Genomic DNA, 15551 nt, shown 5'->3' on the forward strand with positions numbered 1-15551 from the left:
TTTGTACTCGACTCGAAATAGGAGTAATAGCTAGCTAAAGCTAGCATTACACCTGGTTCTTAGCCTCGTACAAATACAGCGGATATTTAGAGACACTAAACAGCTACTGTCTATGTATCACACTCTATACAGATAAATGTGTCAAATGTTTTAGTAACTCTCTATTTTTATTCAATAGAATGCCAGAACTAAATGCACGTCAGTGTCTCTATAGGATGATATTAGTTTGAATATATATAAATATATATATATACTTAGTTTGCCTATATGTTTTTTGAATATGACAGTTTGCTGAATCTTGTTTCTTTGATATTAATGAAAATTTTGGAAAAGCACTGAAAGGCTCATGTGTGTGCTAATGACTCTTGGGTGTTGTAAGGCATACAGACAGTAAATATATCAACAATAATAGCTATAGGTAGTCATATTGATTGACACGATTAATAAGTTTGTATTTGTAATAAATGTTGAAGACATGATAATAAAAGTCTATATATAACAATTCTTTCTTTTGCATTGTTTGTAGAACGATCAAAGAGACAAAGACTTATAGGTAAGTTTATTATATGAACATTGATATTTAAAATAGAGAAAAGAAATTGTATTTATTTTTTACTAATCTATGGTTCCTAACAACAGACGAAGAATTTGCCTTCTATTTTCTGCATTTTGATACTTTGTGTTGATTTGCTGTTGATCATCATTAAACATTGTTATTGCAATCCTGTTTTTTAAAGCATGCATTTTTTTGTGTTATAATGAGGTCATGTTAGACGAGAAATTAGGATCATAGAGTACAAAAGAGTAAAATAACAAAAAACCGAAGTAACAAGGAATGTTAAAATCGGAAAGTCCCTTATAGAATGACAACTGTCATATTGTTAGAAGATAGGTTGACAATAGGTTGTTATTTACATATTTGTCATGTAGTTGCCGTTTGGTGCTGTTTATCATTATGGTTTTTCGTTTATTGATTTATACATAAATCAGATCGTCGTTTTTTTCGTATGAATTGTTTACATTTTGTCATATCGAATACTCTAATCTGTCACTTTTCAAGTCAGGAACCCCTGGCCTTTGTTAATCTTGTTTGTGTTTTAATTTTGTTTCATCTATATGTTTCGGAGTTTAGTGTGACGTCCATTTTCGCTGAACTAGTACACATTTTTGTTTAGGAACCACTAAAGGTCCGCTATCTGGTTTGCTATTATCTTACTGTGTGGAGGACCCGTTGGTGGTCTTTGGCTGTTTTCTACTCTTTATTCGGGCTGTTGTCTCTTTGACACATTCTCAATTGTATACTTTATGTCTCTAATGGGTAGTGATCTTATTAGCAATAATGCCAGACATTCTTCATTTTACTTAAGTTATTTAAACACTGAATCAACGATTAACATGCGTAAAAAATAGACAAGGCCACTAAAGTGGTTTGAATGAATAATATATTAGTTAACTTGATTAATCGAAACTGAAGGTTGTACATGTATGTGAGTGATGTCTTTGTATTTTACAAAGTACAATTTCACATTAGGCATTATCAGGTGTTTTGAGGGTCAACATCTTTTAAAAAAATATAAGGAATTTCCTTTGCAAATTGGTTATGTAAAAAAATCATGGACCTGATTGCGTACCTTTTTAGCTCACCCGATCGAAAGGCCAAGTGAGCTTTCCTCATCGATCGTCCATCCTCAGTCATCGTCCGTCATCGCCGTTGTCGTCCGTTAACTTTTTACAAAAAATTCCTTCTTTGAAACCACTTGGTCAAATTTACCCATAATTGGCTGCATCATCATTGGGGTATCTAATTTTTAAAATGTGTCCAATGACCCCGCTTGTCAACCTAGATGTTCGACAAGGCTAAAAACAGATCATATGGTTAAAATGCAAGTTTTGTGTATTATTTAAAACTGCTGTAAAAAGATAAAATTCCGAAAGAGGCAAAATTGCTCAGAATTTTGAGCACTGACTGTTGTCCTTTTAGTGAAAACTGTCAGACGACTTCTTATTGGAGTTATTGCCCGTTAATGACGAATTCTACCATTTTTAATTTTGTTCCCTATTATTTCGAAAATTATAATAGAAAGACAGAAACTTTTAACGGCAAAAATGATCAGGAAGACAGGAACTACAAATAAGTCATCATGACAAAAATCCTCAGACAATTCCTTACTAGAGTTGTTGCCCTTTAATGTCAATTTTTACCATTGTTTGTTATGTTTGCCTATCATGTTGAATACTGTAATAGATATATAGAAACTTTAAGAAGCAAAATTATCAGCAAGACAAAATCTACAAATAAGACAACATTATAAAAATGAAATTTCGACTTCTTATTGAAGTTATTGCCCTTAAATGACGTTTTGCCCCATTTTTAAACGACCGCAAAATGTTTGCGTTCAAAGGATGTTATCACGATGTCAGCGTAGTCGTCATGAGTTCAATAACATATTTTGAGTGTATGGATCACTTTGAAATTGTACAACAAGGTTCCATACCACAAAATGAAGTTTGGAATTGATTCTTGGGATCATTGTCTTGACTGTTTGGGAACAAGAGGCCAAAAAGGGGTGAAAAAGAAGTTGTTTTCTTGTTTCAGGACAATAACTTGTGTAAATCAAAGTGTATGGATCTTTATGAAATTGTACCACAAGTTTCCATGCCAAATAAAGGAAGGTTGGGAATGATTTTTGGGGTTATGGCCCTAACCGTTTGGGGAAAAAAAGCCAATGCATAAATTTCTTATTATTTCCTTTTTTTAATATTGGTGTTGTTTTGTACACTTTTACATGCGAACATGTATACATATTCATCTAAGTGTTTTTAGTATTGCATCCGATTTATATATATATTTATATATATGTAACTATAAATATTTCGAATAACAGATATCCTTCATCAGTACAATTCAAAAATTTCCAAAACACGACGCAAAGATATACCTAAATATTTTAAATACGCAGCCTCTATTTTAATTACTCTACAATTGTCAATTTTCAAATATTATACCAGCTTAGATCCGTCAGTGCTGTTTATTGGGAATGTATTTTCACGCAGTTGTTGTAACATCTTTACTGTCGTCATTTTGGATTTTTAGAGTTGTGCCTGTTCATATCGCAAATTACTATTTTTATTTTAGGTATATCGTGCGTCGTGTTTTGGAAATTTTTGAATTGTACTAGCGTCTCTATATATGTTGTTTGGGTAAAACTGTTTTTACCTGTTTTACTGTATAAATTCAAGATTGTTATAGTTTTATAATCAGAATAGATATGATTCATTTAATATCGTGATCATACTGATGAAGGATATCTGTTATCCGAAATATTCATAGTTACATTTGTTTATTATATTGTTATCTTGTGGTGATGGTGTACCCTTTTAGACTGGTAATATATTATATTTTGTAGTGCACTGTATCATATTTATATGATCCATCGCCCTGTAAGATTTATCGTTGGCTATTATTCAGTCATTTAGAATATTTATATATATATATATATTTTTATATAAGAAAAATAATATAAGATAATGACGGTTTCAATTCATCACTTTTACTAGCGCTTTCACTGCTTTCATAGATCTTCAGGTAATGTGACTTGTATACATAAATGTTATAAAACAATTGATTGACGTTAACAATAGTATGACGTTAACAAATACAAGGGAGACTACTAATGTCATTTTAAAATTGGAGTAAAGTCTTTAAAATGTTTCGTAAAAATTAAAATATTATTTATCATTTAATCCCGGGTTGAGAATGTTTATGAATAATTCTTCTTTCTTCTTCCGGAGAAAATCATTTTGACGATTGACCATATACAACGGAAATATTTTAAATCGTCCATTAGAACAATGATGGAAATGGTCGTTAGCCCTGATGATTGTTAAATCTTCATGGTTGGTTTGCTGTATATGTACAGTCGTTCTAGTCCGCAGTTCTGTTTTTGTCTCTCCAATATATAATTCCTCACAATTTGCACATATGAGAGAATAAATGACGTTTGAACTTTTACAAGACATATTTTGTTTAACTGTGAAATGCTTTCCATTTTTGAAATAAATTGAACTTTCTTCTATTAAATCTGGACATGTCATACATCGTTTATCGGTACATTCTCTAACAATAGGCAAAGTTTCATTAAAGTCGAAATTTGAAGATGAAAAATATCGTTTTAGACTTTTTGACTGTCTTTTACTGTTGATAATCTTCTTTTTTTTTGTAATACTTTGTCCATTTTTTCACTTTTGTGTAAATTATTTTCAATTTGTCGCATGAAACTAAATATATCATAATCTCGTGGGTTATATGTTGTGACAAACGGGATAATTTTGTCTAAACTGTTTGATGATTCTTCGGTTGTTTCGGATCGCCGTGATTCTGTAATGATTGGTCCTTTTATCAGTGCATTTGAATTCCGTAATCTATCACTTGTTCTGGATATTGCTGCTTTTTTAAATACACTTTTAATTCTTCCAATCTTTTATTGCGTAATAGTTCTGTACTTGTAATGGTAATTATTCTTGACGCTAGATTAAAAGGTATATTTAATTTTACATGTTTTGGATGATTTGAGTAAAAATTTAAATACATATGTGTATCGGTGTCTTTAGAAAAGATATCTGTGACAATTTCATTGTCTTCCGTTATAAGTACTAAAATATCCAAAAACGGCATTTTGTTGACATTTCTGTTAATTGTGAAACGAATATGTGGGTTTAAAGAATTTAAATCAGAATGAAAATCTGAGACAGATATATCCGAATTCCAAATTATAAAACAATCGTCAAGAAATCGTTTCCAGTTTTGACGTAGGTAAATGGCAAAGTCATTTCCGTATTTATGGTCCATTTGTTCGTATAATAATTGTTCCAAATATCCAAGTACTAAAGTGGCGTATGAAGGCGCCATTTTAGTACCCATAGCTGTTCCTTTTTTCTGATGATAGTATGTGCCGTCAAAGTAAAAACTATTTCTTTCTAATATAAGTTTCAAAGATGCAAGGATAAATTCTTTTGTTAATCTGTTTTCAATGACATATGTATTTAAATTTTTACTCAAATCATCCAAAACATGTAAAATTAAATATACCTTTTAATCTAGCGTCAAGAATAATTACCTTTACAAGTACAGAACTATTACGCAATAAAAGATTGGAAGAATCAAAAGTGTATTTAAAAAAGCAGCAATATCCAGAACAAGTGATAGATTACGGAATTCAAAAGGCACTGATAAAAGGACCAATCATTACAGAATCACGGCGATCCGAAACAACCGAAGAATTATCAAACAGTTTAGACAAAATTATCCCGTTTGTCACAACATATAACCCACGAGATTTTGATATATTTAGTTTCATGCGACAAATTGAAAATAATTTACACAAAAGTGGAAAAATGGACAAAGTATTACAAAAAAAGAAGATTATCAACAGTAAAAGACAGTCAAAAAGTCTAAAACGATATTTTACATCTTCAAAATTCGACTTTAATGAAACTTTGCCTATTGTTAGAAAATGTACCGATAAACGATGTATGACATGTCCAGATTTAATAGAAGAAAGTTCAATTTATTTCAAAAATGGAAAGCATTTCACAGTTAAACAAAATATGTCTTGTAAAAGTTCAAACGTCATTTATTCTCTCATATGTGCAAATTGTGAGGAATTATATATTGGAGAGACAAAAACAGAACTGCGGACTAGAAGGACTGTACATAGACAGCAAACCAACCATGAAGATTTAACAATCATCAGGGCTAACGACCATTTCCATCATTGTTCTAATGGACGATTTAAAATATTTCCGTTGTATATGGTCAATCGTCAAAATGATTTTCTCCGGAAGAAGAAAGAAGAATTATTCATAAACATTCTCAACCCGGGATTAAATGATAAATAATATTTTAATTTTTACGAAACATTTTAAAGACTTTACTCCAATTTTAAAATGACATTAGTAGTCTCCCTTGTATTTGTTAACGTCATACTATTGTTAACGTCAATCAATTGTTTTATAACATTTATGTATACAAGTCACATTACCTGAAGATCTGTGAAAGCAGTGAAAGCGCTAGTAAAAGTGATGAATTGAAACCGTCATTATCTTATATTATTTTTCTTATGTGTTACCGGCATACGGATTCTATTTGACTTTTCTTTATATATATATATATATATACATCTCGTCTAAACATCAGCCCAACAATGTTAGATCTGTAAATTTGCTTTCGCAAATTTTTTGTTCTTCTCTCGCCGGGATTCGGAACTCATGCTACTAAGATATCGTGACACCAAATCGCCTGCACTGTATCCGACGCGCTAGACCACACGACCACCTAGGCTTCACAATATAATAAAGCTTTCGGTGGCTGGGTGTTACCTTTCCTCGTCAGTTTTAATCAAGCGTCGTAATACAGTACATGATATAAAGGCATGAAAAGTGTACAAAACAACACCGATAACAAAACAAGAAAACTATCAATGTATTTATTTATAAATATTTCGGATAACAGATATTCTTAATCAGTATGATTATGATCATGGATGTCAAATGAATCAATCTACTTTGATTAAACTATAACAATCTTGAAATTTATACAATAAAACAGTTAAACTGAACATCATAGTTTAGACAATTGTACAATTCTAAAAAATGTTAAACATGACATAGGTTATATAGCTATTTACAACAGAGACTGCAAAGATATGCTTCAAATAAAAATAGTAATGTGCGATATGAACTGGCACAATTCTAAAATTTAAAAGGTGACGACAGTTACGATGTTACAAGAACGATTGCGTGAATCAACACTCCAAATAAACAGCACTAACCGATCTAAGTTTGTAAATATTTGAAATTCAACAACGGTAGAGTAATCACAACAGAGGCTGCGTATTTAAACATCCCAAATAAATAGCAGTTAAAAAATATAATAAATTTCGACTAAAATTAAATAGTTGAACGTGACTGGGTACTTTTACATCCCTCCAAAATGAATAGAACCAAGCAATTTAAACTGATATAATTACAAAAATTTGTTGAGTTGATTAAGGTAAAGAAATAGAAGCAGAGACTGTAGTAATAAGTAATATAACCCAAATGTAAAGCACTGCGCGAATTCGAACTACATCTTTTCATTTATCCAATTTGGTGCCAAAGTTTTTAATTTTCTCATCCAAAATTTTTTCCAGAATATTTCCCTTTTGCCAATATTTTTATGGGGAAATAAGAACAGCGAATTCTCAATTCTTCTCTTTATCAACCTCTCTCTTGGTTCCGATTCATCGACGATATTGACATGAAGTGGGATAATACTGAACAAGAACTAAATTTGTTCATTCAACATGCTAACGATGCTCATCCCTCAATAAAATTCACTTATGAAATCTCTGACTCTAAGATCACATTTCTTGACACTACAGCGCAACTAAGGGATGGAAACATATTTACAGATCTGTATTGCAAGCCCACAGACAAACATCAATATCTCTCTCCTTTGAGTTATCATCCTAAGCATTGCACCAAGAGCATTCCCTACAGCCAGGCCATAAGAATAAAACGGATTTGCTCCACCAACGATACTGCAAAAAGACGACTGCAAGAACTTCGTGGTCACCTAAAACATCGAGGCTACAAAAGAAAAGACATTGATAAAGGTTTTCCTCGTGCTAACAACATCAGCGAAGATGAACTTTTACAATATAAAGACAAAAAGGTCAACAAGAGGGTGCCTTTTGTGTTGACTTACCATCCCAAATTTGACAACTTATCATACCTAATCCGCCAAAATTGGAAAGAAATAAAAAAACATCCTTAACTATCCAAGATCTTTCCCGAGCCACCTGTACTAGCTTTACGTAGGCCCAAAAGCCTTAAAGACTTGCTGGTGAGAGCTGATTTATCCTCTAAAGCAGGCTCTTCCACAGATATACAGATTTGGTTTTGAAGTTTGGTTGTACCTGTAGAAAAGTTATTCCAAATGGGATTGCACATCCTCATTTTTACGGCAATATTGTTTACCGTGCCCGGAGATTTAGAAACGATCCTCGTAAACTTATCGATCCTTTAAATAAACTTATTCTAAAAGGTTACCAATTCAACACTGTAATTAGATCATTAAATATTGTTTTTATTTGTACTAATATTGATTTTGTTATCAGTAAACTAAAGACAAACTAATATTATTGTTATATACATATACACATTCATGGATCTACAATCTGTCGATACCTGTATCTTGGCATTGCACAAAGTCATGTTTTTCTCTGACTGTTTATGACGTCTTTACACTAAATCCATTGGATGGTGGATGTGTACGGATTGATAATTCAGTCTTAGATGCATGATTTTTTTATTAGTTGTTAGTGGCTTTGAACTAGCTGTCAGTAACTGCGAGTACTCTCAGATCTGTACTTAGTGTCTTTCTGTTGTTTGGATGTACAAGTACCCGGCCACGTCCACTTGTATTTGTAGTATTTGTATTTTTATCCATCTGATGAGTTAAGCCTCTTCCAACTGATTTGTATAGTTCGTTCTTATGTTGTACTGTTACACCACTGTCCCGGGTTATGGGGAGGGTTGGGATCCCGCTAACATGTTAAGCCCCGCCACATTCTGTATGTATGTGCCTGTCCTAAGTCAGGAGCCTGTATATTCAGTGGTTGTCGTTTGTTTATGTGTTACATATTTGTTTTTCGTTCATTTTTTGTACATAAATTAGGCCGTTAGTTTTATCGTTTGAATTGTTTTACATTGTCATTTCGGGGTCTTTTATAGCTGACTGTGCGGTATGGGCTTTGCTCATAGTTGAAGGCCGTACGGTGACCTATAGTTGTTAATTTCTGTGTCATTTGGTCTCTTGTGGAGAGTTGTCTCATTGGCAATCATACTACATCTTCTTTTTTATATCTTCTTCTGTGGACTCTTGCAAGGGTTGCGGAAACAAACGATGTCTGACGTTCAAACAAATACTGAAAACACACAATTTTAACAGTCATTCCACCGGTACAGAATACACCATATTTTGCAATGTTAATTGCAAGACAGCAAATGCTGTGTATCTTGTACAGTGTAAATGTGGTAAACAGTATGTTGGCGAGTCAGAACAGCCATTTCACAAACGAATGAACGGCCATCGTAGCGACTACCAATGCAAGCCAGACCTCCCCCTCAGTCGACATTTGAGATCCCCTAGCCACACTAAGGCAGATCTCAATCGACTGACCATTACAATCATTGACCACAACACTGCTTGGTCTAGGGAGGATAGACTCTCTCGGGAAAAATTTTTGATAAGAAAATAAAAAACTTTTGCACCAAATGTGATAAATGAAAAGATGTAGTTCGAATTCGCGCAATGCTTTACATTTGGGTTATATTATTTATTACTACAGTCTCTGCTTCTATTTCTTTACAGTCCTTGGATGGTGTAAACTTCCCACTAACACCATACACCATTACACCATAGACGTTACACATTTGCACCATACACCTTACACATTACACCATAATGCAATTTAATTTCAAAGAAAGCGTGCGACTACAAAATTATTTATCTATTTTAAAAAACGTATTTTGATTACAATATTGTAAATTAATGTATGAAATTAAAAATCAGTTCTTATCAATATTTTGCATAGTTTTAAATGTCGTACACCATTCATTCACACCATTCCCGATCGCACGTTACACCATTACACCATTCCCTTACACCACATACCATAGCACCATACACCTTCTACCATTGCACCATATGCCATACACCATTACACCATACACTTTTTTTTGGAAGTTTACACTATCCAAGGGCTGTACCTTACTCAACTCTAAATTTTTTTGTAATTATATCAGTTTAAATTGCTTGGTTCTATTCATTTTGGAGGGATGTAAATGTACCTAGTCACGTTCAACTATTTAACCTTAGTCAAAATTTATTATATTTTTTAACTGCTATTTATTTGGGATGTTTAAATACGAAGCCTCTGTTGTAATTACTCTACCGTTGTCAAATTTCAAATATTTACAAACTTATATCGGTCAGTGCTGTTTATTTGGAGTGTTTATTCACGCAATCGTTCTTGTAACATCGTAACTGTCGTCACCTTTTAAATTTTAGAATTGTGCCAGTTTATATCGCACATTACTATTTTTATTTGAAGCATATCTTTGCAGTCTCTGTTGTAAATAGCTATATAACCTATGTCATGTTTATAAATTTTTTGATTTGTACAATCGTCTAAACTATGATGTTCGGTTTAACTGTTTTATTGTATACATTTCAAGATTGTTAGAGTTTAATCAAAGTAGATTGATATGATTCATTTGACATCCATGATCATAATCATACTGATAAAGGATATCTGTTTTCCGAAATATTTATAAATAATTACATTAAATTTTATAGTTTTCTTTTTTTTGTTATTGGTGTTGTTTTGTACACTTTTCAGGCGTTTATATAATTTATTTATTGTGTACATGTATCGTTACTCGTAACGATCCAGTGCCCTCGTGGGAAGGATTGTTGACTATTATTCAGACGTTTTACATATATATTGCTGTATTTAGACACCTCTAACAAGAAATTTGTGTTGCATGCACACGTATAAATATTGCAGTTTTAATCCAACGCAATAATAGGTTTGAACGTTGTTTTCAATTTAGACTTGTATATATATATTATAAAGTGCCTAGAAAATCAACCTAACGATGTTAGAATAGATCTGATTCTTTACTTCCTCCCCGGGCGGGGCTGGGACCTGTACTTTTATTTCTCACTTTTACGACAACACCGCCTAGCATTGCGCAGACGCTTTATCCCCTCCTCTAAATATATATATATATGTGTGTGTGTGTGTGTGTGTGTATGTGTGAAGATATATGTTTTTAGTGGATTGAATCTGATACATTCTTGGTGACATACAATAGGATGCAATACTTAAACTAAAGTGATAACTTTATGACAGACATTCTCCATCGGATAACACGTGTTTATACAGGCCTAACACCAAAATAAAAACGTATTACTCGACAGGGTACTATATTTATTCATTGATTCAAGACGAAAGACAAACTCAGTTTTCTTGACAGTGGCATATGTTGATGCCAGCTTAATTTGGGTCCTAATGAATTAACAACTAATGAATATAAACATATGAACGTAGAAAAAAATTCGAACGATGCGTAAACTCATGTTAATGCGAATTAAAACAAAATAATGATATTGTTCGTTAGTTATAAATTATATCCGAAAAAACATTTCAGCATCTTTATATAGAAAAACTTAAAACACAACGAGTTCTCCTGAATATCAATGATATATTAACTAATAGTTATACTACTAGATGATTTGACCTGCTGCGGAAGAACTAAAAAGTCCTTTAAACCAGCCGTAAAACATAATGTATAATGCCTTTCGATACTGATGATCCCATGAATGTGTCATGGAGACATAGACATGAAATATAAAGGGTTGCGGTTGACATCCTCTTTTGTAGATGTGGAAAGTAAAAAATGAGCATTTATGTTATAGAACATAAATAAGAGGTGCAGATAGAGATAGAGATAGAACTAATAAGAAGTCGGTATTGTTCAAATATGCCTCAAGCTATATGTTTTGCCTCTTGTCAATCCTATCTTTCGTCTCTGTTTTAGTCCTATATTGTCTCAGATTGTAATAAAAATCAACATACCACAAAAAGTAAAGACATTTAATACTGTGAGATTGGCAACTACGTTTTCGTCTACTCAATATTAATTAAATATATAAGAAGGCAAGATTTTATCAAGTTAATACACGTTTTTCTTAAGTTGATACTAAATTGTTACTAATGTTCCCTAAATTCATCCAGCGGTAAAAAATTTTATGAGCATCATACTAATACATCCCTGACTTTCACATTTTGGTTTTGATCGTTCCAGACTTATTAATGAAAATTTTAAGGAGGTATGGGTGTATTTCACCATCTTGGATTTAAAAAACAGAGAACCTAAGGTCCAGATTTTCAATCAAGTTAGAAAAAATTGATTCAGGAATGCAGATAACTAATGTTAATTTTCATTTAAAAGAACAAATTTATAAGATTATAACTTATAAATATTAATATTTTTACAAGTGTAGATTATTTTTGCTTAAGGTAGTTCGGGGGTTTAAATTTTCGCGCCTTCTGCGCAGAAAGTTGCGCATTCTTTGTCGTAAACAAATATTTTTACGATAACCCGATAAATACAAAAAAACATTGGTAAACAATTTTTTTTCAGCGGATAACTTACTTTGAATAATATTTTTTGCAATCATTCAATGAAACGAATGTGTTTAATTTATCTTTTTATAAGACGAAATGTAGCATGTTTACTTCCGGTAAAAGTGAATGGTGAGTAGTCGAAAAAAATATCAACAAAAAGAGAAGATATGAAACAAGTGAACCGCTTATTAAGATGACTGACTTGATTCTCAGGAATAATACATATTGAGAATCATTTTGGTGTATTATTAAGCGGGTTCACAAATTAACATCACTGAAACTGGACTTGAAAGTGACGGAGCACCCTTTGAAAAAAATGGCCATGGAGGTAAGATGTTAATTTCGCAATGCGACAATCGCAATAAATAATAGTCTGCTCTAAAGAAATTATGCCATCCATCAGAAACCACAAGGGGCAATTCTCACAAACAAAATCTGTCAAAAAAATAACAAAATTAATTCTAGATAGAGTTCAGCAAAAACATAAAAACAGCAACCGAGTATCAGATCATTCCTATGCTACATTTTGTAACCCCGTAACACCAACAGAGAACATTACAGCAAGCACATTAACTGATGATAACTTAACATATATACCACCTGATCTTGTACCCTTAAGTCACTGTAGACTAGTTATCGAACTGGACACATTGGCTAACCAGCTAAAAGGTTGCAGAGAATGTAGTATACCTTTACATTTGCATGATGCAAAGGGAGTCCGGTGCTATGGTCTGACCGGCATAGTGTACATTATTCGTCAAAACTCGTCATGTCAAACCTTAAACAGAATTGAACTAGGCAAGGTCCACTTTGGGAGAGAAAAGAAAGGTGTTGGAATTTTTGATGTCAACACGAAAGCTGCAACAGGTTTTTTTCATGTAGAGTTTCTAACCTTCCCAACCCCACATATGTCACCTGACATTTTTATTAGTCCTCTGGAAAAATAGTAGTGTCTGTTGACTTACTTTTATGTTCGTCTCATCATAAATCGGTTATTTATAAATTAGCATAACATTTTCTTGGTTGTAAAATTGAGACTGGAAATGGGGAATGTGTCAAGGAGACAACAACCTGACCAAAGAGCAGAAAACAGCCACCGATGGGTCTTCAACAATGAGAAAATCCTGCACGCTGAGGCATGCTTCAGCTAGCCCCGTAACAAAAATGTGTACTAGTTCATTGAATAAGGACGTCATACTATATATATATATATATAGCAACATCATGTACATGTAAACTCTGAAAGACCGAAATATATAAATATGAACTATAATTAAAAATCATAAAAGACAAACAAAGGCTAGAGGCTCCTGATTTGGGACAGGCACAAAAATGCGGCAGGGTTAAACATGTTTTGTGAGATCTCAAGCTAATGGCTATATGCACATTAAAACTCAGTTTAAGTGAAGTCTGAGTCCGATGTCAAAATAGGTAACAAAAGAAACTGAACAAAATGACAATTATACATATGTAATGATGGTCACTTTGTTTACTTGTTATTTATTCTATTTATTTGGGGAAACTGGTTAATGTTAGTATTATTTATAGTTCCGTAAATCTTTCTTTCGAGACCGGCCATGTAATTATTCTTGTCGGGACTTCCTGCTTCTTGCACGTGTCTGACTTCCGGTCCGGCCGGGCTGGTTGTCCCTAGGAACTATAAGTATGACGACACTCACCGGGTTCAGGGCAGTCTACACTTAGGATTTGAAATGAGCAGACGCTCATAATACCGTTTGGCTTGCACATATGGAACTTTAAAATGACAAGTAGACTAGCCACCACTGTACATTTATTGTATGTAAATTATATCCAACCATATATATGTCTTTTAAATAAACATCTTTATGTTTACGTGGATTTATAGTTTGTCCAATATCCCAGAACTTGGGTAGACAACGGGGGAAATGAAGCCAGTGGAAACTCTACTCCCGTTACACATAAATTAACAAATGACTACCAACTGTTACTGACATGCCAGCCCCAGAGCTCAATTAAACTGATTGAAAGATTATGTTTCATCATATGAATATCAACACTATCCCTTCCGTTAGGGGTTTAGTATCATACTATTTGTCGTCTGTTTATGTAGTTCATACGTGTTTCTCGTTTTTATATAGATTAGACCTTTGATTTTCCCGTTTGAATGGTTTAACACTAGTAATTTTTGGGGCCCTTTATAGCTTGCTGTTTGGTGTGAGCCAAGGCTCCGTGTTGAAGGCCGTACCTTGACCTATAATTGTTTACTTTTTTAAATTGTTACTTGGATGGAGAGTTGTCTCATTGGCACTCATAGTCATACCACATCTTCCTATATCTATCATAAAATATATGAGAAAAACATAACCCTGTACATCTGTACATGTATAGAAGAATAACATATAAATTATACTTTATTTCAAGTTATAGAAACAACGAGGCGCTTTTGAAGGGGCAACATAATAAGAAAATAACAATTAAAGCAATACAAAAGAACAATACTAACAGACAGAATTACTTGATTGAGAAAAATGAAAAAAAAAACCACATCATGTACAAAATCATTAATTATACCTTGGATTTAATATATAAATTATAGCATCAAACACATTTATAACACCATCTGTCTACTGGTATATATTTATAATTCATCTAAACATCAGCCGAACAATGTTATACATGTAGATCTGTAAATTTGCTTTCGCAAATTTATTTGTTCTTCCCTCGCTGGGATTCAAACTCATACTACTGAGATATCGTGGCACAAAATCGTATTGCACTATATCCAACACGTAAGACCACTCGACCACCTAGGCTTCACATATATATTACATTAAAAACAATTCTGATAGCCTCAATTACAGAATTTGTAGTGATGATGAAAGGTCATGAAAGGCCTTGTGAAAAACACTTCATTAAACATGTTAAAAAATACACATTGAACCAATGTTTTTGATGTATTCACAATTCATTTTTATTAAACATCTTTTAATTATATAATAAACAATACAGGAATGATACATGCTGGTATTGGCTAGACTCAGCTCAACAACTTTTTGTCATCACTTAATGACCATTGCATAGATGCAAAGACCTTGAAAATTAGAGAAAATGAAGCCGGCAGTGTTCTTGAGAATCAGGCCATCATGTCACAACAAAGACACTTGCAAAGGGAAATATTGAATTCCACAACAGGTTTGATAACAATTATGGCTATTTTGTATTTATATACATTTTCTTATACTTTACTTTATAAGCCTGATTGAGTACTTGATAATATTGGTATAGTCTGAATATGGTCTCGACAAATGCTCAACCAGTCTGGACTCAGTT

The 15551-nt window shown here is 32.9% G+C and overlaps 2 protein-coding genes across 2 annotated transcripts in view; one reads left to right on the forward strand and one right to left on the reverse strand.

The window, feature by feature from the left end:
• LOC127705292 (di-N-acetylchitobiase-like) overlaps positions 1-15551 on the reverse strand; it is a 393977-nt gene that overhangs the window by 283196 nt on the left and 95230 nt on the right. The gene's annotated exons all lie outside the window — the stretch shown is intronic.
• Positions 1-15551, forward strand: part of LOC127705290 (uncharacterized) — a 47161-nt gene that overhangs the window by 4051 nt on the left and 27559 nt on the right. Inside the window, exon 3 of the mRNA XM_052209608.1 lies at positions 527-553. Coding sequence (XP_052065568.1) covers positions 527-553 — 27 coding nt within the window. The remainder of the gene's footprint in view (positions 1-526; positions 554-15551) is intronic.

This window comes from Mytilus californianus, unplaced genomic scaffold, assembly GCF_021869535.1.
Source record: "Mytilus californianus isolate M0D057914Y unplaced genomic scaffold, xbMytCali1.0.p SCAF_6, whole genome shotgun sequence".
Taxonomy (NCBI): Eukaryota; Metazoa; Mollusca; class Bivalvia; order Mytilida; family Mytilidae; genus Mytilus; species Mytilus californianus.